This window comes from Botryllus schlosseri, chromosome 3 (genome assembly GCF_051294905.1).
Source record: "Botryllus schlosseri isolate E-star chromosome 3, Bs_hap1, whole genome shotgun sequence".
In the NCBI taxonomy this organism is placed as follows: domain Eukaryota; kingdom Metazoa; phylum Chordata; class Ascidiacea; order Stolidobranchia; family Styelidae; genus Botryllus; species Botryllus schlosseri.
The window spans coordinates 26,891,740-26,917,009 of record NC_137238.1 but is presented as its reverse complement, the minus strand read 5'-3'; the positions used below and the strand labels follow the sequence as shown (position 1 = coordinate 26,917,009).

At 40.8% G+C, this 25,270-nt stretch overlaps 2 protein-coding genes across 2 annotated transcripts; one reads left to right on the top strand and one right to left on the bottom strand.

Moving 5' to 3' along the window:
* Window positions 1-954: 954 nt before the first annotated feature.
* LOC145436260 (myb/SANT-like DNA-binding domain-containing protein 3) lies at window positions 955-7,221 on the bottom strand. The gene is made up of 3 exons (XM_080313623.1): window positions 7,045-7,221; window positions 5,648-6,036; window positions 955-3,497 (listed from the first exon to the last, which is right to left on the bottom strand). Exons 2-3 carry the CDS (start codon window positions 6,021-6,023, stop codon window positions 3,133-3,135), a joined length of 741 nt encoding a protein of 246 aa, XP_080169749.1. The 5' UTR covers window positions 6,024-6,036; window positions 7,045-7,221; the 3' UTR covers window positions 955-3,132.
* A 6,995-nt stretch (window positions 7,222-14,216) lies between these two features.
* On the top strand, window positions 14,217-17,551 carry LOC145436259 (uncharacterized). Its single transcript, XM_080313622.1, has 2 exons — window positions 14,217-14,754; window positions 17,218-17,551. The coding sequence occupies exons 1-2, from the start codon at window positions 14,293-14,295 to the stop codon at window positions 17,299-17,301; spliced, it is 546 nt and encodes a 181-aa protein (XP_080169748.1). The 5' UTR covers window positions 14,217-14,292; the 3' UTR covers window positions 17,302-17,551.
* The last annotated feature ends 7,719 nt before the right edge of the window (window positions 17,552-25,270 follow it).

Genomic DNA, 25,270 nt, shown 5'->3' with positions numbered 1-25,270 from the left:
CCTTTATTTTACGATGGAGACTGAAGACAAGAAGTGATTGCGATATGCCCAAATATCCGTATAAGTCTGATGGTGAATTGAAAAGAATGCAGCGTTGGCGAAGGCAGCAGTTGATGAAGTATCGTCCTCTAAGCATTGGTTCAACCTGCAGCGGCTGCTAAAGATATCTGGCCGACAGTACATTGCACTAATATGAGGCCAGTGGAATTACCCAGATAACTGAGACTACGCCAAGCCTTAACTTGGGAGACACCATTCACAATTGGGCTCTGAATGAAGTTAGCGTGTCACACAGTGGGTAGGCTGCTGATATGGTAGCTCCGCGTTGCTTGCGGCCAAGGCACAGACTTGTTTGATAAACCAGATTTTGTCTGAATTTCAAGTCAAGAGCAGGAATAGTTGTGTAAAACACGACTGAAATCAACATGTTGTTTTATGCATTTTAGTCGTCTGTATTTGACCGGTATTTTGTATGTATGCTCGTGATGGATTTAATTATAACTAAAACTTTAATGAAAAGATATTGTCAAATAGTGATGTCTTACAACATAAGAGTCAGTATGTTTGCCAGAAAGCAACAGTGATTCACGTAGCGATAGGGCTGATAGCGGTTGTAAGATGCAGTAGCGAGAGGGTTAATGGACGGCAACAACGGGTTAGTAAGTCTGCGGCAGAAGTGCGGAAATTGTTTCCTTTGAAGCATCATTTTGATATCGAATGCGCATAATACGCCGGGAGATCGCTTCCCGTTTTGTTGACTGGGTTCATGCACTAGAAATTTAGAATCCTGTCCTCATCTGAATCCGACTGTCGGGAATAATGTGAATTCAGATCCGATTCTGTTTGAGAGAAACTTTACCGAGTTTTGCTAGTTCGTATCCATGCTCAGTGCTGAGTACTACACCACGACACAATTGCCATGTACCATCCGTACTGGATAACCATAAGATCATCGAAAATATCGCAAGTTTATTTGTATTTAGTAAGGTTGAAAACAAGAAAACGCAAACATAACACAAGCCAAGTTGAGACATGCTCACCGCTCAAAACAGGCAATATAAAAACAATGAAGACAGGCAGACAAATCAATTGCTTACAGTCCAGTAGTGACTGTCACGGATACATAAAACGCCAAACTGAGCAGCAATCAATTTTTACAATCCCCAAGAGGTAAGATGGTCTTAATGATGGGTTGATGAAGTTCCAAACACTGTGGCGTGCGACAAGCAAATATCTCTGAAAGATTCTGAGTTGGAGTCGGCATGTTCGCAGCAAATGAAGAACAAATGCCGTAATTGGTCAAAGATATACTAACCCAATGTGTTCGGAGCATATGAATTGTGCACTGGTGCAGTGCACAATTTCCAATTAAAGTCAGACAAGACGATAATCACAAGGGTGTGAGTGTCAGTTAGTGTGCATCATATGAAACATGAAGATAGTAAAGCATGTATGGCGCTTATAAACAGGAATCAAACCAGTAACATACAGAATTTTAAATCAAGCTTCTTTAAAAGCAGTTCCTAGCAACAAACAAGCCATCACCATTCTACAGCCACCGTAAACAACTTAAAATCGCAATTTTAATTAAGTCACAACGCTCTGTCGCACAGTATACTCAGAATGAAAGCTTCATGGAGGCTCGAAATATGCGGAATGTAGCAAAGCAAAAAAATCTCAGGCCATTATGATATATCATTCCAATCTGCTGGCACATATATTAAAGTGATACAGACTCTGGTTCAACAGAGATTAGTGATTGCATTGCGTGGCAGGTGATTAACCTTCCATTTCAGCAGAATTATTATTACCACAGGCATGTTGATATGCTTAAATAAACATTTTATAGTACCATACCTCTATACTGTAATACTGTGAGAGACATAAACGTTGTCTTGGCAGTAGAAGGTAATCTATACACGTACGTACACTGGGTCAAGGGTCAAAATCTTCAGGGAGCCACACTTGTTTCTGAGACTTGCTGATGTATCCTATATTAAAAAATTATATATAATTGTCACATCATCGGGCACTAGAACTTTGTCAGCAATGGTAGATCATGTTAGCGATAATGTCAGTTTAGCACTAGGAATCAACACAAATAAAATCTGTTCTCAGCCAGTACCTTGCAATCAGTTTTTATATAGGGCTGAGCACAATGATTCGGGTACTCGAATCTGAATCGAGTATCAATTCTAATGATTCGAATAGTGAGAAACAATTTTTTCAAGTAATGAAATTAAATGCTCCTTGCCACTAGGTGTGGAGATCATAAAGTTGGCTGATCCGCGAGAATTCTAATCGTGAGATTAAACACTGCTAATAGTGGCGCATTTCAAGCGGAAATCATAATGCTAGTTGATCCGGAATAATGCTAGACCGTGTGATTAAAGATTGTTTATAGATAATGTTACCGAAGTGGTACTGTTAAAGTGGTTGTGCGATCTCTATTTTATAATGCGAAAAGGCGTTATTGAGTGTCGATTGTCAAGTTTTGGATTGAAACAGAAAGCTACTGATAAAAGATACTGCTACTGTAGGTAGAATTATCATCATCGCGAAATGTAAGTCGCATGTAATCAACACTGTAGTGATTATAGAATATTGACAGATATATCGCGCTGCAACGGTGCGTACATTATTGTTTGATTTTCTGATTGTTCAGTGAAGCCATTACCTAGGACACCTCGGTCCGCGTAGGAATTTGACGCCGTGTATTGTACACTTGTACAGTTTATTCAAGTTAGCTAAATTAGGAGATCAAAACTCATCTTTATGCAACTTTATCATCTGGTTTCTTTAATCCTGGATTGTTAAGTCCTGATGAACGCGATAATCGACTTCTCAACCAACCCATCTTTATGATCTCCGCCCTAAGAGTTAATTTGTCAGATAATATTACTGTTATCCACCGTGAAAGGCTTTAAAGTAGACATTGAACTTACCACATTATTTACAATGTTAAGGTTTCAAAATACTCAACTCGAAGTTTGATACTCGATTCAGAATCTAATTGCTCATGTAGGCCTATTCGGATTTTGCCCCGCCCCGGTTCCGTACATCCAGCCTTGCAGACATTAAATTCATCGGCTAAACACAGCCCCGCGCAGCGGCCAAACACTCGCGTAGGGCTCACGAAAACATGCAGCTTTCGTTGAGTTTCTTCACTTTTATCGCGTGTAACTCCTCTTCCATTTGCAAGCGCCGTTTCACTCCATAAATCTTAGACTCTATCAACATCATTTTCATGTTGTGTTCCTCCCGAGCCATCTTCAAGAGCTGGTCAGAGGTGTCCGGGTTGTCGTGATCGCCCTGTGAGCTCCCGTTGGTGAGACTCGGTAACTCTTGAGGATTGGCAGCGATGTTAGCGGTTTCTGTATCATTTCTGGAGACTGCAGAAGGAGCGTCAGAGTCGTAGGGATTGTAGAGAGGTTGAACCTCCGGGAAAGATTCGGACAGTGGCTGGATCACTGGAAGAATCTCCGTGACATTGTCGGCTGGAAAAATTAATGAATATTCATATTTTCTCTAGTACTATGAACCGACTGGCAGCGGCGAGTTTTTCCAAAAAATTTTACTTCATTTTTCAAAACTGTAAAACACGTCCTTAATGGGAAACCAACAAGTAATATATCGTTGGAATCATAATGTCAACGCCTAACTAAGTACACCTCGAAGCGAGACGATAGCAGGTCAACCTCGTGTACGTATACTAGGGTTACCACACGTCCTATTTTAAGAGGATTTGTCCTCTTTCTTGACTATTTTGAAAGTGTCCTCGGAGGACGCCCTTTTGTCCTCTTTTTTCAGAATTTTGTTATAGTGAAAAATTCGACTGAGATACAGTAAATCGTCACTGAAGTAACGCTATTTCGGCAGATGGGCCGGAAAGTTGGCCTTTTCTTTTCATTCTTTTAGTCAATAAACGGAGATTTCAAGAAAGTGTCAGTCTCTCGAGCTGAGTCGGAAAAATGACCTTTTTTAAGTCAACCAACCACAAAGTCGGAAAAAATCGTTAATTTTTTCTCCAGTATTGTAAGACTGTAAAAATGTTTGCTTCCTTATGGAGTGCACCACGTGCTAATTATTACGTGCTATTCACTGCGACAGAGATATCATCTTTCAAACAAGCCCTCTCAGACTGCGTATCTGTGGTACGCTTCACCATAAAGACTGCGTATCTGCGCTGATACGCTCCATCATGCATTGATAGCATCGATAGAAATAGTTTCGAGCAAAAGCGGGTCACTTCTGGCTTGTTTGAAAGATGTCATCTCTGTCTCAGTGAATAGCACGTACGTCGTACATATTCCCACTAGGTATACGTTGTGGACTCCATAAGGAAGTAATGAAAACATGTACATTTTTACAAGGTTTGTTGTCTCGATTTTGTAAACTCGATTATATTCACGCGCGGTTGAGCTGCTCTTGTCTCGCTTCGTGGCGTAGTTGGTTAGGTGTTGACATTCTCAATCCAACGACATAATTATAGCTCGTTGGTTTCGCATCCCAATAAAGTTGGGTTTTATACTCTTGAAAAGTGAAGCAAAATTTTACGGAAAAACCCGTCAGTGGCAGCCGGTTAACATAATAATATAATAGTTTAGAGAGATGCGGAAGCAGGCAGCATTGCTACAAAGTAGATGCGGTTGACAAATCCCACGTAGAAGTCGCAGTCTCCTGAAAAGTTCAAACCTATTGAAGTGAGAGTATAAAATGGAAGGTCTGAAAGTAATTTCAGAAAGTGGATCGAATTTGGCTATTTTCGAAATTGACAATTGTATCTTTGCGACTATCGCAGATTTACTAATGACGCTACGCATAGGTGCAATCAACAAAATATATTCAGTTATCGTGTCAGAGAGAGCTAATTGACACGGCTCCCTTGACAATTTCACTCGTAAAGTGACGCGAAACTTAGCAATTAACTATTAACCTTCGAGATTACATAGTAAAGCGACCAACGCAGAAAGCGATGCAAACCTAACAAACAATACTTTCTACAAAATCTCAAATTTAAGACGGGGATTGGGTTCAAAATTTGTGAAATGAGCATAGGCAAAAATTACATGTACCGTAACCTACTTGATTACTGAGTGTGATGAGAGGTGATTACGCTTTATAAGATTACTTTCACTTCCACATAACGACTTTGGAATTGTATATCCATATTGAAATCAGCCCGAAGTTTTTCGGCTGACACTCGTCAGGGGTAATCGTCAGCAACTGGTAGAGAATTGGAAAGAACATCGTAGATCAACAATCCAATTTTCAATTCTCTACTAGTTGCTGACGATTACCCCTGACAAGTGACAGCTGAAAATATTTCGTTTCGATATGAATATACCGGTACAACTAGACTGTGCAAAGCGATTAAAATTACTAAATTATATCTGTGAAGGCGTTCAATGAAGTTATAAAAAAGTGAGTCAAACAGATTTCAAAAAATGAACAGTCAATAGTCAACAGTGACTCACACTCGAACCTTTGAACCCTGACTTCGATGGCGAATAGAAAATGACTCAACGCGAGTCAAAACTATAAAAGTAGAATTCACTTGCGACGCGGAAGCTTGCGACTTTCTTACAGCCCTGCTGATCAGTGAGACTTTCACACCAAACTATAAGACGCAATAAAAACAACTCACAGAACACTTCCTTCATCAGCTCAATCAGTTCCTGCGGGGCGACCGACTGTCCGTTCCTAACTTTTTGCTGATAGGTTTGCGATTGATGACGTATCCTTGCTTTCATATTTTTCCACAAACTTTGAAGCTGCGTCACGGTCCTCGCCGTGCCCGTGTTTGAGATATTGTAGGAGGAAGCTATTTTACACCACGCGGCATCTTTCTGCCTGCAAGTCTGTCCGTCGATGGCTTTGTTTTCCGTGATCGAGACATACTTCTCCAGAATGCTGATCATCAACAGCTTTTCCTTGTTCGTGAAATTTTCAGTCCTTCGAAGCTTGCTGGTGTTTTGTAAATATTCTTTCACCATCGACACACTGTTCTCCATGCTTTCCATGCTACTTTGAGCCCTGCAAAACAGTATCAGTCGAGTCTTAGACGTGAACGAATAACTTTCCACTTATGTAGTGGATATTTACGGCATAGTTCTAATTCTTGGAGCACTCGGGTAGCTTTTGTGTACTGCAACTACCGCAGAGGTGGTCAAAGTAGAATTGACATTGAAATTTTATAGGCCTATACTCAAACGCAAGTATAGAAGTGCTGCATTCAAAGTTAATAAAAAAGTTAGTATTCTAGGTCAGGTGCCGATGTAGTCAAAAACATAACAACTTTCAGTAGCGCAATTAGACTAAATCTTTTTTTGAGAACGCGATAAAAGTAAAATTACTGCGACTGTGATATGATACTGACCAGCTCTGTCCACTACATACTCAAGCGGTCCTATTTTTAGATAACTTCCGCTTCTATTTCACAGGTTTTGAAGCAATACATCAAACTTCAACTTTCGAGAGTAAGAAGTAGTTTTTTAATAAATAAGTCTACTCCACCTTTCGAAATAAAATTGTCATGGCAACAGGGCGTAATAGCCCGAGTATGAATGCAAATTTCTGAGAATTGCGGTCTTTTTTAGTGTCGTTTAGTAATTTTGTGTTACTGCAGCCGCAATCGCAAAGATGCATATCTTGTAATTTCAAAAGTATAGGTAGGCCACCTATGAGCTACGATCAATTCCTGAAACTATGCAGGCCCTGACGAAATCTACTTACTTACATACTAGAGTCATGAGTCAGTAGAGTGGTGCGGTATACCAGGTGGTTCGCGACTCCGCGAGTAATTTTAGCATATTTGTAAATCAGATAATTATTCATTTGTGGAACTCTGGACCTTAGAACAGCACAATAAGAAATTTCATGGAATATATAGCATAAGTTGCAGCCAGAATGCCATTTTTCAGTCCACCTGTGTAGGTCCATAATACCAAAAACTCTTCAGAGTGATTGTGAGCGTGGGATGAAACGAATACGGATTTCACAATGGTCCTATTTACTCCTATACGAGTTAAGTTCAGTACGTACCGAATTCACCAAGTGCCGAGGCACAGATGCTGAGTTCACCAAGTGATGATTCACTGGCAAACCGCGTAGCGACACCAAAGAGGTTTACTCCAAATCAGCATACGCATAAAACACGGTCAAGTCGAAATTTCAACCAACGATCCAAGAGAAGTTATCATCGTCGTTATGACACAAAATGTTATCACACAAAATCAGGGGTATCTACTAAATATAAGTAGCAATCATATCGGAGGTATCACTACAGTGTAGAAAGAATGGCGTATTAGAATTTGGAAACTCACACATGATAGACAGAGGTGGTGAGAAAAGTCCTCGTCGGTACTCATGTAGAAGTAGAAATAACCTTGTCAATCTCTACTCAAGTAAAAGTACAAGTATCTACTTAGAAGTAAGTAAAAAGTACGTATTCTAGGCCTAGTTTTGCTTAAAAAACTTGAGACTGTCAAGTAGAATCATCATCATCATCATCATTGGCATATTAGAAATTTATCAGTTTAATACGCCACAAAAATGCGATACAATGAAAAGATAGGAAGGTGTCGAAGCTACCTTGGCCTAGGCGATGTGAAGATCGAGGAGGCATACACATTGCACACTGAATGAAAAGTAAAGAAGATAGTATAGAAAAAGAAAGCAACAAGGAATGAAGTGGCATGTCCTGGAAGGCGAGAGCGATAGGTCAGTCGTGGTCCGGTAATCTTGGAGATGGACAGTATTCATAGTAGAAGTAAAAGTAGTTTACAATTATTACTACTTGACTAATTATTGTAAGTCGGCGAAATGCTTGAAGTTAAAGTTCTCCGACAAGCAGAAGTACTTCCTTTCTGACCGACCACCTCTCATGCTAGAACTCTGACGATCAGCGCCTACAAATCTGGCGGACCTGGTTCGATTCCCGTCGGAGGTTTATCTGGTGTGGAGCCCATGGCTCTCTCTCATATCTGTTTATCACGTGATTTATGTCTCTCTTCTCGTACCACGTGACTTACCATTTATCAGCCTATGTATTTCAATTATAAGCTAGAGCTGCTAGACTCATATGCGATATCCTACTGTATGTCACATGCATATTCGACCAATATATTTTTCTGAGGACATACTGTCGTTGCGTTCACGTTGAAGTTGTCAGATCAAGGACTAATGCAAGGAACGTGCGTCTACCACTGCGAGCTAAGTTATCAGACGACACAGACCTTCCACACTTGACTCCTCTTTCCCCGCCGTTACAGTTCTTATGGCGACAAAAAAAAACAGCAAAAGACCCGACGAAAGAAAGCACCCACAAGGAATCAGAGATGAGCATGGATTAGGATTAGGATTTGAAAAAAAAGGATTTGTGAAATTTTATTGGATTTGGACTGGATTAGGATTAGAGATTTTTTTCTCAACGGATTAGGATTTGGATTGGATTTACCGATTTTTCGGGAGATTGATATGTCGTGTGGCGAATGGCGACAAGCTTTATTCAGATCAGTTATTAATGTACTTATTTTTTTGTGTCTCAATATTTAATTCGGCATGGTTCATAAAAGGAAAACATGCGCAAAGAATAAATACAGTCGCGACTAAGGTCACCTCAAATATATACATTGCATATATTTGGATCAATACCCGCCATTTACAGTGGCGGAAAAAAGAATTTACTTGAACATATAAAATAAGACGAATCACATACATGAAATGCAATATCAGGACAGAAGAGGACGGGGCCAGTTCGCCAGAAGAACATGAAACATAGATAAAGACATCCCCACACGCACAACACTATGGTACACTTAGTGCCAATAATGAACATGTGAAGTGTAGCCCTATGCTAAGTTATCTTAAATCTAGAGGATTGTTGGTTGTCAAAGAAAAATTTCCAATTCCTCCCTTGCATAAATTAGCATTTATTCTGAATTTCGAAGTTGGAATCGAATTAGGATTGGACATGGACTTGAATATACAAAAGTTCTGAATTAGGATTAGGATTTGAAGCTTCGGATTTGGATTGGATCAGGATATAGAAATTCGAAATCAGCTCATCTCCGCAAGGAATGGAAAGGACTAGTCAAAAGGGCCGCGGCTTCAAAAAGATCAACATCGAAAAGAACTGTGACATCGGGCACTCGATGTTGGATTAAAAAGATCGCTACTGATGCGTGTCGTCCGACATCATCCTATCTGCTCATGACATCGCATGGTGTCTTATCGCATTATACATTGTGTGTGACTTGTTCAGATAAAAAAATATAACTCAGCGATTATATCGATTATAACGGAATGCAAATTCGCTGTCGCAATCGTGTCCATAATTAACATTAATGATTTATTTCAATTAAATGTGCATGAGCCTTCGCATTACAAATCCTGCCAGTTTTAACTACTAAATTTCAAAGACGTCTCTATAGTCGATGCTTGTTTCTGATCACATTCTTATGAAAAAGGCCTATTATTGAATTCCCATTTGTAGTTGATACCAAAAAGGATGTCGACTTCCAAAACAAAATATGCGTTTTCATTCGACGAAATGTATAGCAGCGCTGCTGCGCATATATCCTTCGTGTATAAGGAATGTTTCAGGTTTTTAAATGAAACAACACTATACCAACGACGTCTTTATAGTCGATCCTGCATGTTTCAAATCACAGTCCTAGGAAATATTATCGAATTCCCATTTGTAGTTCATGTGAAAAAGGACTCCGACGTTGTTTTGACGCCTGCTATCCTGCCGCAAAGCGAAATGCACTCTAAAATGTAATTCATTTGCATTATTTAATCGATTCACGGACATGATTTCAATAGAAACGCGGAAATGAAAAATTTGTCGGGTCCCTCAGATCTGACAAAAAGATCCACTGGGTCCGGATAGGTTATTTAAACGGTGCCGTAGACTTTCTTGTATGTATCTCGAGCCTGTTGCTCGGGTCGGAGTGAATCAAATGAATCCGAAGGTATTTATTGGGTATCCATCCATTTTTGTTTCGCACGAGTCGCGATTACCCGAGAACCAAACTTCAGTCGGAATCTTACCGAGACAGTCCATAGCAACGAGAATAGCTGTTGTTCATTACGATCTTCATTTGTTTTCGGCGCTCACCCGCAAAGTTGGTTGATAAGCCGACTAGCTGAATAGTACCATCAAAATCCGTCACAATTCCTTAGGCCTGCACCAATTACTTCAATTTTTCTCGGACAAGAGGTAAAGACACCGTATCCTTCACATATTGACTTTGATTTTATTCCACTGAAATAGTGACGATTGAAAGCATAATAACCTTGCTGGATTTACTAAATATTTTCAACCCCTTGCGAAGAATATTCTTCCACTCAGAAAATTCAACACTCCTTCGATCAGCAAAGTTGTTATCGTCACAAGATGTAGAACTTGATGAAAGATTGTGCTCAACTGCAACCTTCTGTGGCAGGAAGATTGTTGTACTTGCGAGAATGTAGGACTACTAACGTTTCTTGCTCAGAAAGAATTTTCTGGCGTCAAGTTATACTTACCTCTTGTGCGCAGTAACAATCCTGTTTTCGCGCCAGCAAATTAGTCTCATCACGAAAACTTTCTCCCCCTTACTGTCAAAGTCGTTTTGTAAATTTGTTCGAAGTCGGAATCCCATATTGACGTATCGTGTCTCGTGTTATTTATAATATTTCGCCAAGACATTGGCGATATCTTCGTTCATTTTCGTTGAAATGCCATTTATTCAAATTATGAATATATACGAGATCTGTTCCCGGCTTGACACCTCTTTTTATCCTTGATAAAATCAGTATAGTTCGTGAGCAGAGTATTGCAGCGAAGTTTTGTACTGCACGGCAAGCAGTCACACACAATATCGACGAATGGTTAATCGTAGAGATCAAAACAAAATTAAACCATGTTCAAGCGGGAACTGGGTCGTAAATTCATGGCTACTCTTAGTGGTGATTATAGTATGCAAGTGGCCCGATGTCAGGTGTGCAGCTGCATAATTCATAATGCAATTCCGGATTTGTGGCAGTATGACGGATCGTTGTACCTATCGTAATCATCGGTGCGAACTGTGTGCGACTCGCCTGCTGTTCAAGTGTAGGCTGCATACAGGACCGACGAGCGACCGACGCTGTTCCTGTTACGCTGCTCAGGAGCCTGGCAGAACTGATTGAATTTATCCAAAGTAGCCTATATTGATGTTTTACACTGAAAGGAATAAATTTTGGATCGACGTATTCAATGTTTTTGCGATGATGAATGTATTTATCTTCCTCTCTTTCTCTCTCTCTCTTTGTCACACACTAACTCTGTGTTGCGCTCGCCTTCGAGGGAACGTGACGTAGCCTCTTGTTCTGTATAATAGAACGCGCCAGAGCAGCTTCGTACGTAGCCTGCGTGTGAAGATACCTGATGTGATACGAGCAAGTCACCAGTTGAATAAGCTATACCCGCGTGGGTTTCTATCAGGGATATTTAGACTAGTCTAGATATCCCTGGTTTCTATATTTGTAAATCTGACGCAAAAGGGATCAGTGCCTCATCCACCCTTAACCTGACCGAACGCTACTGATTGAAAGTCATTTATATCGAGCTGGTCCATACTGAAAACTTATGACGGGACAAACGGAAATAGTCGAAGAACCAGTGAAGGTTCTAGTTCGTTTGAGCTCGACCGCGAATAAAAACTCTTTACGTACACGAACGCAGTGAGGCGTAGGATTTTACCAGAGTAGGTAAAAGTTGTCAGCCTTGCTACTTGAGTATATAGAAGTAATATCGTAAATTTCTGCTCAATTATAAGTAGAAATGGGTTACCTTTATTGTAGGTAGGGTTGCATTTAAGACATGCTTTATTATAGCCATGACGTTAAGAGACTTTAAATTGTGACGTCGCACTGAAGTGACATTTACAATTGAAAATATAGGGTAAAGAAGACTCTTTTGACCAAAAAGCTTCCGACTCATGTCTTAAACGGAGCAAAAATATCTTTGAACCATTCCATATCGTATACGTCGACTATATTGGGTGCAAATGGTCATATAGTCTCATATACTAGCCTACATGTTTTTTCGTAAGTATTTAGGCCACTATGGCATAATTTTCAATTGAAAAACACATTTTTGTAATTGGCCTTATTTTAAAACACTGTTCAAAACATGTTTAAACAAAGTGTTTTAAACCACCATTTGTTTCAGATGCAACCGAAATTGTAGATATATCCAAGACTACTTCAAGCGGAAGTAAATAATGAAAGGTCTTAACATTATTCAATGAAGTAGTTTCAAACAGTAGATCTGTTCGAATTTTGGAATATTTCTTCACACTCAGTAACAGTAATATAATTAATAGAAATAAGTGCTTTGGCTCAGTTGTTATGAAAATCGTAAAAGTGGCGAAAACTTATTCCTGAACTACATGTCACTCAAGTAAAAGTAGTTCGAGCTAATAACTATCACCCGAGATTCCAAAAAAAAAAACAGAGTAAAAACAAATGCTGTAAGCTGAGGTGGTAATCTGAAGCTATTGAAGCAGAAGTAGAAGTATTTTCGTAAATTTCATCTCAGTAACAATTAGAAGTATTTCCAATATATATATATATATGTGTCATAACTCCATTTAATGAAAGCAAAAAATGTTCTAAAAAGTATTCAAGTAAGAATAGTTCCACCTCATACTGAAATTTAAGAGCGTTTCGAGAAAATAGTATTCAGACACATGCGCTTGAACACTTAAAACAAGAGCAATTTTTGGCGACGAACTGGACTGAACTGACAAAGTCAGGAATCGGATAATGCGATTTTAGAGGCCACGATAATAATTTTGTTTTATTGTGCTATTCATGGTGTTTGTCGACTACAATCGCCATTTACACCAGGCCTATAGTTTTTATTTTGATTTCGTATCTGCCGACTTGTAGCACGGCCTACTTCCAAGTTTTTTAAGGCCCCGCTTGCGCAGATCAGATGGCGAATAGGAGTCTAGTTAAACATCCAACATGTTAGGTAGTAATTCTATTTTAGATGCCACAATACACAAGGATCGTCAATTAAAAATTGTGACGTCCTCACTCCCTCTAGACATGGTCAAAGTAGAAATAGTGCTAACGTTATATTTTTCAATATAGTTACGAAGAATGGAAGTGGTGATTTCATGCACATGTCCGAAATTGAGTCGCGTGTGGGACAAAAAGTCATGCCAAGGTTCGATTCGCTCTACCTCTTGTCAGCTATTCGTGGAGTGTTTGGAAACGAAATAGTCGATATGCAGGGATGCTGTTAACATGGCAATATCGAAAAAGATGATTGAAAACTAATTGTTGTTTTACTCCGCCAGAGCACGAGAAGATGTCAAAATAGTCAGAGTTGGTACTCAAGAAAAGAAGAAGTAGAAACATCATTCTAAGTACAAGTAGCCAATTCTGCAAGTCATGCCAGTATTACAACAGGAAGTAGACAATGAAGGCATGAAAAGTAAGTATATATAGTTTCAGAAAGTAGATTTTAGCGATCGGGTGTAGGATAGTTTTAGCGAGTGCATGATCAGAGGCGGGTGCTTCCTCGTAAGATACGTCTAAACACTGGTGACATTACCACGTGTTAATACAATTTCGCTCATAAGAGTAATGACGACATGTGCTTAATCTAATGTGTATTGTACAAAATAAAAAGTGCAAACAGTACGTATAGTTGTGCCTAAAAACTATTCCAGTAGAACTGGAAGTACGCTAGCATGGTAAGCTATCAAGTGAGTATTACAAAAGAACACAAAACCTACCTGAGTACTCTTAAAAGTAGACGTAGACTACTTCGCTACTGATCATATTCGACATTGGTCATGTTATTACTTGAACATAAAACCAACCACAATTGCAATTAACGTTGATTAAACATGATAGATAATAAGTTACTAAATCATTAAATTGAATGTTCCAGGCATAACGCGAAGTATATTTCGTATTGGCAGAAATGCAATGTCAAAAGGATTGTGAAGATTAAGTGCCTATAGTGAATATATCACACACTAAGCTTTTCGCATGCTCTAGTTGAAGTGTTAAGATAGTCAAGCGTGGCGGACCTAAACCGAGAACAATGGGTCGTCGCTCTATCCTACAATCTTTTTGTTATGTATAGTTGCAGCTGGCAATGAATCGCGTGATCGAATATGGTGTTTGATGTGGTGATTCCCCAAAATCGACGCCATCGTAGTCACCGTGACGGTTGCTGGAGACGTACGACTTGTTGTAGGAGGGCGTCATTTCCGCATCTGTCTGCTAGCAAACGAATGCATGGAACTGCGGCCATCCGAAATCAGGTTTAAGCAGGATAGTATCAAGTCAACGTTCCAGGATGGAGGAAGTGTGAATAAGACTGCAGAGAAACTGTGCGACGGCGAATTATCTGTCAATGAGCTACCGCGTATTAAAATCGCCAAATGGAACAACAAATATTACTCCTTCGACAACAGAAGGTTGTATGTATTTCGGGTTGCAGAGTACCGCTCTGCTATATCCCACATAAAAGTGAACTTGGCACCAAGTTCAATGTTCAATGAAGACACGTTCACCACCGAAAACGACGGGCGGGAGGTTAAGGTGCGCTATGGGATAACTTATCCTCATTGCAAACCGAATTGGCTACGTGCCGGCTACGATGATGAGAACAGTACGCAGTTTACGGCCATTAACATTCCCGAGAGCAGTCCGCGCACTCCGAATTTCGAGATTCATGCGAAACAGACTGAAACACAGGTAATACAAGTCTGCTTTTTGTGCATTACTGGGTACCATCAGTTCTCGCCTGATTGATGAACTATTATTTCCCTAGTCGGAAGACCGCGGGGGATTCAAACCTGCGCCCCGTCACACGATTTTATCAGGCCCGCGAAGCAATTGATGTAAATGCGAAAATGCTTGTATTAGCCAGCACATTTCTAAAAAAACGTTGAGATTATATTAAGAAGTACATTCCCGTAAATAATTCCTCGACAGCAGATTTGTCTGTTTTAGTATTTTATTATTATGCTTATTGATTGATCCTAGCCAAATGCCTCCAAATTTCTGACACAATATCTGTATTTGTTAATGCAGGGTGTGATCAGACCAGTTGACCCTACCCAGAATCATATCGGTCCCACCCTGTCCTATACCGTTAAGTTCATTTGTTGTTGTTTCATGTGTCAATGTTGTTCTCTTTACGGTTGGACAAATCAATAAATATCTCTATCTCTCTCTCTCTGCAAATATCGAACATGTTCATCGGCCGAATTATAGCCATAGTGTTGAGTTTCAACAGTAGTCGCCATTATGAAAAAGTCGGCGACATTGATATAAAGTTCTGAGAAGGCATAAACGTGCACACTCAGCTCAGAGTTTTCTGGGAAAATCAACCAATTAATAATTATTCACAAAAGGCAAAGCGCCGATGCAAAATCGTTCTATGCAAGTTACAACCCGGATGGTGATTTAATAATGATGAATCCAATTCGAACGTCTGCGCATACAGTTAAATCTGCTGTACTCCTCACGACGCATGCGTAGGACCAATGCCTCATCACGCGAGTCACTACTGAAGCAAACGGAGTACCGGAATATGAGAACTTATATCTTCGTTAGAGCCACGTCTGTTTTCGAGGTTTGAAGACGTATTCAATCGGCCACTCATCGTATTCAGTCAACTCTGTTGTTGGCGAATGAATAAAGCTTCTGCTTCTATGATGCAGACTTGGTCAAATAGAATAATATAAATGCAGAATCGTAGTGCGTGTCTTTTTGGGAATAGCCATAATGCTGATTGCGGTCACTATCGAAATTACTTTGATACCACTGATAACTAATAATTATGCAAATAAATGCAATGCATATGTTGTACTCATGCAACTGTTGGTGTCTGCGTAGGGATCGTGTGAACCTGTGAAAGGTCCAGGTTCGTGTAAACGCGAACCTTTTTGAAAGGTTCTGTGTGAACGAGAACGTGAACCTCACGACGTCACGTGACGTCATATTGCTAATTCCCACCCTACATTTAAGTGACATATTAAAGTTATACACGATACCTAGCAACTATTCGGACCACATAATGCCACAATGCGAAAGTACATATTGGGTAATCAAATGATATACTAATCCGATAAAATCCATATCTTTCGTCGCTTTGCCAACAATTTCGACAAGGACTTGCTAGGGAATAAAAGCTTATACGCTCTATACCAGACCGGACGATGAATTCGGCGTCTGAGTATTGCTATGTTGATATTGAGCAGAGTGTACAACGGGTTTCTATAGCCTACTTGCTACCGATATTACCCCATTAACATGTTATTCAGCAGTACCCAACGCCCCAATTGCACGGATTTGGTTTTTATGATAAATGATAAACATATGAAATCACGATTAACCCCGTACGCCTGCTAAAGATTTTACGCCTGACAACGATATCAATTTCATTGATGGGTTGAATAAGCATCATTCGCTGACTACCTACATGTAGTGTATCTCGCTCTTGATGTTGTGTGATTGCGGGTCAAGCTCACAGCAGGGAGTCACTAAATATTCACTAACGGAAAGCTTGATATTTCGAGCAAACTTTTGTAACAAAGCAAGTAAAATGTCTGAGATGTCAGGGTGCATGCTCGTTTAGCGTTGATTTTTTTTATGAAGCTATCGCCATGCATAGAGTGGCCCGCAACTGAAGTGCAATAAATTTAAACCGAAGATGTTATAATGATGTGAAAATTGTAATAAATGAAAAAGGTTCCCAGTGCAGAACCACCTACCAAGGTTCGTTTGTGAACGTGAACCTCCAAATTTGTGAGGTTCACACACAGAACGCGAACGTGAACTTCACGTCCACACCATCCCAAGATGTCTGGTATGAATCAAAGGTTGCAAGTCCAATGTATTTATTATGACACAATTTCATGATATCTGAAGAAGAAACGTCAAGAGGAATATTCCACGTCAATTGAAGCTAACAGAAGCTGCGTAGAGCTGACAAAAAATATAGCTTCACATATGTCAACATGCTTGGATATCACGTTTTGAATTAAAACTTGACGAAAACGATTTGAAGTTTAGGCTTGTTGCAGATTGGATAGTATGGATACCCTACATTCAACGAAACCGATGATCCCATAGTCTTTGACCATAGAAATACTGGCCAATATTTGAATCTCTTTTGTAAATAACAATAATTCCATGTCATTTCTATTTCAGATGAGTCAGCGAAATTTTTATGATGATTTAGAGTCCGGCCGACGCTCCAATAACTCTTCCTGGTGCTCGTGTACAATTTTGTGAGCCTGCCGGGTGAAGCCATCAGTCATATGTAAATGTGCCTTGTATCATGTATGCGATACTGTAAACCTATTGAGGGCATTTATAATAACTGTATTTGATATTGCTTCAGTCTGGTTTCTGTACATTTTTAGTGTGCCTTACACCCATTTATACTTGTAACGATTGACGATGCATAATATCCGAATATATGCGGGTAGTGGCCAATTGCAGCAAAATATGCAACTATAATACACTCTTTATTCTACTACGACTTAGCGAAGTACTGTATTTTCTAATTCTAAATGAGGTATGAATAATCGGGTCATCTAGGGCTATAACGGCAATTTGTCAGTCCCCCAACAGCGCTGGTGTAGGACCCTCATATACAGTGTGTTCGATTAGGATGATCAAAATGACTTTTTATCAAATTGTACGAACTTCATAAAATTGTTAGGTTATCTAAACATTTTGGTGCAATTCCATCCTATAGTGCGGGGGTCGGCAACCTATCGCTCGCGAGCCATATATGGCCCTTCTGCTGATAAAATATGGCTCCTTGGTAACATTGTAATTTTGGAGATTATTGCCATCTCATTTATCAATATTATCTCAGGTTCTTGGAAAATTTTCATAATGAATGGCATTATTATTCTTGTGGTAGACGAGACAAGTTTCTGAGGTCAGAACAGTGACGTGGCATATCCTGGGAAGGGGGTATAAGCTCAGAAACTAAAACTCTTGATAATAGATTTTCCGATAACAGCGCATATATGTTACCTTGACATTACTTATTGGAATACACGGGACAAATCTAATCCATCAAGTTCGATACGAAGTTTACATAACGGCAAATATCGACATTGTTCAGAACGATTGAGTAACCGCAACACAATGGCCATAACAATGACCCGTTGCGACTCTCCGATTGTTCGACCGATGCCGATATTTCAGACTTGGAGGGCGGATTCTAGGTGGACCAGTGCCAGATCATTATTTCAATTTATATTTTCGGATTCGGTGCAGCAGTAGCCTTCGATCAAGACCAGACTCAATAATTTCTGCGCTCGGGAAGATAGCTTTTGGATTGCCAGAAATCCTACAGTCGCTTACGCAAATCGATTCTCCACTCCAGCCTCGACGAAGCGGATCGAAGCTGCAAAATCGGTCTTTGCCGTTCCATGTGTAATTTCTATACTCTGATACTTCGAATTGAGTCAAATTTGATCACATGAAGGGTTTGGCTTGTCTGCTCCTCACCTCATTCCTTCTTTCGCCCCATATCTTTGAACAATAGTTATACAAATTGCGTTAATTCGGGTGTAAACCTGGTCAAAATTAGTCATTTATGAAACCCTTTTGTAAAGTTTGGACGTGAACGCCAGTTGGATTGGAACACGGCTTTGTCTAATTAATGTTCATATGGTCGAAAATGTTTGCTCACAAATGTATGTCGACCCGAACATGACAAGCAGTTTCGTAGCCATCTTTTAAGGGTTGGCTAACTTGAATTCATTTAGTGACGCATAAATGAACAATACATAGAAACCAAAGAACTAAAGAATAACCTACAGTCACTTTAATTTGACGTAGTAAGCAAGTAGGGGGGTATAGCGGCAGACTTTGACCGCAGGCCACATGATAATGTAGCTGTCAGCGGGCAGCTCATAATCCCCTCGCCGGCCGGGTCCGGCTCGCGGACAGTTTTCCGTCTTACATGATAATGCGGCCCGCGGTTCCAGTCTGCCCAGATTCTCCACTACTTACTTACTAGGTCTAATTTTAGTGACTGTACGTTATATTATATACGCATGTGCGCAGCGTGGGAGAGTGGAGCTTACGCGTAAGTTCGTCGAAGCGATAAAACTTGCATTATCGACATTTGCGATGTACTCAACCCTAATGTCGTTTGTGGTAATCGCGCTGTTTTTCGACTACAATGGTCATTTACACCAGGATGAAATTTCTCATTTTTGATTCCGTAGCCGCCGACTTGTAGCACGGCACACTTCTAGGCTTTTGCAAGACACCGCTTCTGCCAGGGGTTTAACTTAAAACGTGTCGCGGGCCACGTTTCAAAATTCGTAGAGCACGCGGGTCGCATGAATTCAATATCGAGATTAATTAGGCCACACAGTTGAACAACGATGCTATCTCGTCACCTACTTAACCCTAATGAATTGATATCTTGGTAAATGTAGCGTACCGGGCTTATCGAACGCCTCGAAATCTTAATTAGGGATTGCACCGCGTGTTAATTGATCAGAGAGCAGACATGGCAGTGCCTGTATGGCAGTGGTCGGGAACCTTTTTTTGTGTGAAGAGCCATATTAGCTTTATTTTTTCCATTTTACCTCTTAAAGAGCCATACATGTCAATAAGATATTACGTCACAATTGAAAATTTCTGATGTCATGGTAGTATTAATTCGAACTCTCTACACGGGATTCGTCGTGTGCATCACATTTTCTCTGTAAAAACTCGAAGTTATCATGCTGGTTGCCTTACTTGATCATGCGAAACTTGAGTTACGAGAACGTAGGCTCGCCGTGATGCTCCTTTAAAAGCGAGAACCCATGATCACATGCGTAGGTGGAGTCAAACATGGTCAATACAGCAATCTATATATAGGCCTACCCAATCTAAGCTGTTAGCGAAGATTTTGAAACCTTCAATTATTATTGGTATTTTCTATTGATGTCCATGAATGACTAGATTTTGAACATTTTTCTCCCGAATTCCCACAATTTGCATTTTATTAAACGAAAATAATGCGCGAAACGCGAAGTAGGGCACATACTGGCCAGGCCTCACCATTGATAACGCAATCCTTCGTAAATAGCTTAGAATTTATTATAACTGATAATAATCTAATGTAGCTGTGGCACTGATTTCAAAAATTGAAATACTGATCGATTTCTCGATTCTCAAAGTATTCAGCCGTAACATATAACGTTGATCTACACGCCTATTTTATCGCCGGTAGAGCTACTTGCCATTCAAGAACGTGGATAGCTATGGTGTTGTTTGTAAATCGAGTTGGGAGTTGGGAATGTCACTTCCACGGCAGTTAATTTCGCGCCGTAGATCAGGAAGACAACGTGTATTTGAAAACTACGTTGTCATATTGGTGTCGCCATGTCTGGTGTTCTCTTTGATCAATCAACGTATAGCGCCCAAGATTTCGAGTCGGGTAGGCTACATCGAATTCGCGGGTGATATTGCTGGTCACTGGCGCGACAGTAGTTTAAAGTTGAGGATTTTGAAAAGAGTTCGAGCTCCTAAACCTGAAGACGGCGTTGCCTTTACCTCTCAAAGATATGTTTGCACTACCACGGATCGTGATGAAAATTACTTTATTTTCCTATATCCGGCCCGCCGACTGGAGAACTATTTTCCCTTTCAGAAGGTGTTACGTCTGTTACGAGGTCAAAAAGGCAGAAAACCGCTGGATTACATTTTCGCAGGAACAAATTTAAACTCTATATATTTCAACTATCCACTGAGTAATAGCTTACCGTTGAAATCGTGAATTCTGTTACCAAATATTCTCACAGCACAATTTGCACAATATATTCACGGCCAAACCGTCAAAAAAGTGAATGAGCAAAGCCTTGAGTCTGTCCATGGCTTTACTTGGAAAACGCTTGCTCAAACGCCGCATTTTGAGCTCGACTCTAACCTCACACCGTAAAAGTTGGCTACAACTCGCGAGAGCGCTAAGTACGACCGCAGTCAAACTCAAACTCGTTTTCTCTCGCTACGCTTTCGGAAAACCCATTGTTATGCAATGTTGACGCCAAATGAGCTTGAGCTTCGAGTCAACGTTTCGTGGAACTTTCTACAGACTTCGATGGATGTGAATTACATGGGAATTTACCGGGTTACGGTGGCCGTGAACGTGATGCTGGTGTGACTAGGGTACTGTCAGGACCGTAACTGCCGCACCCCAAACCCCCCAATTGGGGGGGCCCGAGCTCGAAGGGGGCCCAAAACTATTTCGCGAATTAGCATAAATTATAGAGTATTTTTTTCAAAATTTATGCAACCTTTTCAAAAATCTTTCGCGCTGGGCGCGATTTCAAATTGCCAAATATCTTGATTTTGGGGTAATCTTCCCCCAAGAAAAAAATACGAAAGATTTATAGAAATGGGCATGTCGGCGTTGGCTATTATCACGCCACGATGCACCAAGACGTATAAAGTTTTAGGCCATGTAACATGCGATTTCAAGAAGTGTGCCTGAACGATCGGCAGCTAGAAAACCATGGCTGAAAAGGACTGCCCTTATGCTAACCGAAAACTTCGTTATATATAAAAATTACATATAGGTTTAATTGTCCATAGGCGCCTGAATGACTGGCGCCGAATGTTCCAGTGTTGGGAATCTGAACCTCACAAGACAAATACCATCCCGCAGGGAAAAATTATGTACCAGTGAAGAAATACCTATTTGAAATCGTGTGCGTCTTTTAGTTTAGTAGCCTACGTTTGGGCGATTCTATTTTGATACCGCGGACAGGAGGTAAATTTGATTACGTGAGCAGAGAGGACATAAGAAATTGATAGCAATATATATGCAATTCTTGATCTTTTTGACCGATTTTATCATGAATGTTCGAAAATTTTCGCGCTTCGCGCTGGGTTGCTAGATATAGTACGACTAATTTTGTGGCAAAGCGAACAAGGTGATTGGGGTAGGTTCATCACCCTATGGAAGCCCAAGACCCAAGTTTATTTTGGGGGGCCTGACGAAGAGCTGTTTCGTTCCTGCCAACGGGTATACGCACGAAGATGTCTAATTATTATTGAGAGGTCCAACCTTTTCAAACACACCCCACTCAGCTCTACCTGCAAATCTGATTACTTGAGCAGAGAGAGGATAAAAATTGATGGCAATATATATGCAGTTCCCGATCATATTGACCGATCCAGTCATGAATTATAGAATTTATTCGCGCTCCGCGCGCTTAGGCGGGAAAAGCTGACTCAGCAAGCGTTCCCAGTATAACCGATACGTAGCGGTGAACAGCGTACAGCCTGAGGGGGGTCTGGGGGGCGAAGCCCCCAGAAGTTGGCTTTATCATCATATGGGGGGCCCAAGACCAACGTTTTTTTTTTTGGGGGGGGGGGGCTGACGAAGTGCTGTTACGGCCCTGGGTACTGTATAGTGTATATCATTCGAGTGGGAGGTAAACATATGTTCTGACGGTTTGGTTATCGAATATAAAGGTTTACTGATCATTGTGGACAGTATGCAGCAGTGGAATTATTACGTTCGTCGACGTGGAAATGCTGAGCGGATTATTGAAGAGAAATACATTGATCCGTGCAAGGTATTCTTCAGCCAGGACAGTATTGCGCGAGTATTTCGAAATCATCAAAGTGTGAACGAAGCTGCTCTAAAGCAGGGGTCACCAACACGTGGCCTTCGGGCCGCATGCGGCCCGCCAGGTCATATTTTGCGGCCCGCGACATGATTAGAGATTTCGGAAGAAAGCTAAGAAAACATTTTGATATTCTGAAATTGACGTGCAATGGCCCAAACACTTCCAATACCGAGGGTACGTTCCCCATATGGGGGCGTGAAAGCATCTGAAGGGGCCGTGGAGCTGCGTTCAACTGAAATTTTTGTCGCGCTCGGCGCGATTTTCCTCGAATTCATAACTAGCTAGTGCTCTGTCTATAATCCGGAATTCATATTATAGAATTCTCTCATCAACATTCATAACCTTCCATACCATCAAACTATCCGTTCGGATAGCCAGCACCATGGATGCATTTTGTGCTATGACGATAAGGGGGCGCGAAATTTTTCAGTATCATATAGGGGCAGCACCGTAACTGCCGCACCCCAAACCCCCCAATTGGGGGGGGCCCGAGCTCGATGGGGGCCCAAAATTATTTCCTGAATTAGCATAAATCATAGAGTATTTTTTGAAAATTTATGCAATTTTTTCAAAATTTTTTCGCGCTGCGCGCGAATTCACGTAGCCGTTTATCTTTCTTATTGGGTATTGGGCCATTACCGCGCCACGACCCACCAAGACATACAATCAAGTTTTAGGCCATATAACATGCGACTCCAAGAAGTGTGCCAGAACGATTGGCAGCGAGAAAAGCTTGGCCGAAAAGGTCTATGCCCTTATGCAGATCAAAGACTTCGCTATATATACAAAATACATATAGGTTTAATTGTCCATAGGCGCCTAAATGACTGGCGCCGAATGTTCCTGTCTTTGCAATCTGAACCTCACAAGACAAATACCATCCCGTTGGGAAAAATTTTATGCCAGTGAAGAAATACCAATTTGAAATCGTGTGCTTATCTTAGTTTAGAAGCCTACGTTTGGGCGGTTCTATATTTTTTGATATAGCAGACTGGAAGTCACGAAATAACATCATGTAACGAAGTCATATCAACGGTTCCGCCCGCCCGAAGATGTTTAATCATTATTTACGGGCCCTCCCGTTTTCAAGACACTTCACTCAGCTCTACCGGTAAATCTAATTACGTGAGTAGAGAGGACAATAAATTGATGGCATATTATATATGCAGTCGCCTATCTGATTTACCGATTTTATCATAAATTATCGAAAATTTTCGCGCTTCGCGCTGGCTCTCAGTACAGTACGGATTATTTCGTGACAAACGCGAACAATGTGATGGGGGGGGGGCGTTTTATCACCCTATGGCAGCCCAAGACCCACGTTTTTGGGGGCCTGACGAGGTGCTGTTTCGTTCCTGCCAACGGGTAGACGCCCGAAGATTTTTAATTATTATTGAGTGGTCCTACCTTTTCAAACACACCTCACTCAGCTCTACCTGCAAATCTGATTTCGTGAGTAGAGAGAACAATATATTGATAGCATATTATATATGCAGTCGCCGATCTGATTGAGCGATTTTATCATAAATTATCGAAAATTTTCGCGCTTCGTCCTGGCTCACAATACAGTACGGGTAATTTCGTGACAAACGCGAACAACGTGATGGGGGGGGTCGTTTTATCACCCTATGGGATCCTAAGACCCACGTTTTTGGGGGCCTGACGAGATGCTGTTTTGTTCCTGCCAACGGGTATACGCCCGAAGATGTTTAATTATTATTGAGTGGTCCTACCTTTTCAAACACACCTCACTCAGCTCTACCGGCAAATCTGATTACGTGAGCAGAGAGAAGATAAAAATTGATAACAATGTATGCAATTCCCGATCATACTGACCGATGAAATCATGAATACTAGAAATTTAGCGCGCTTCGCGCGCTTAGGCGACAAAAGCTGATTCACTAAAGAAAATCCCAATGAATATGATGAATAGTGGTAATCAGTGTATCGCCGGAGGGGGGTTCGGTCTATAACACTATGGGGGGCCCAAGACCAAAGTTTTGGGGGGGCCTGACGAAGTCCTGTTACGGCCCTGTATAGGGGGGCATGTCTAAAAAGGTTTGAGAACCACTGGCTTAGGGCTTACCCACAAGATTAAGCTTTAAGTGCGGATGGTCTTTCAGCTAGTTACGTATCTCGCTAGTTCCAAAAAGCGTTTCCAGGTATCGTGTACAGATCGGAGTTTAAAATAAAATGAAATTGATGACAGTGATCCTTTGTTGTATTTTTATTCCTTTGATGAAATATTACTTTTTGTGGTCACTATACCCATTGCCTATGTTAGGTAGAACAGCGTTGTACTGACGTAGAGTTTTAAAAAATGGTTTCCCATGCCCACTTTATATCGATATTGAATTTATGGGGCCCGCGGCCGCTACGAAATTTGAAAAGTGGCCCGCGACCCGTTTTGAGTTGGCGACCCCTGGTCTATTCGTTATTTGATTCAAGATAAAAGGCCAATCAATCTGTCTTTCACACATCTAGCAAAATGAAATTAATGACTTTGAATCGTTACTCACACTTCGAATATTCAACTGGACTTGAATTGTGACTTGAATTGTGACTTGACTTGTGACTTGACTTGACTTGACTCGGGTCACCCT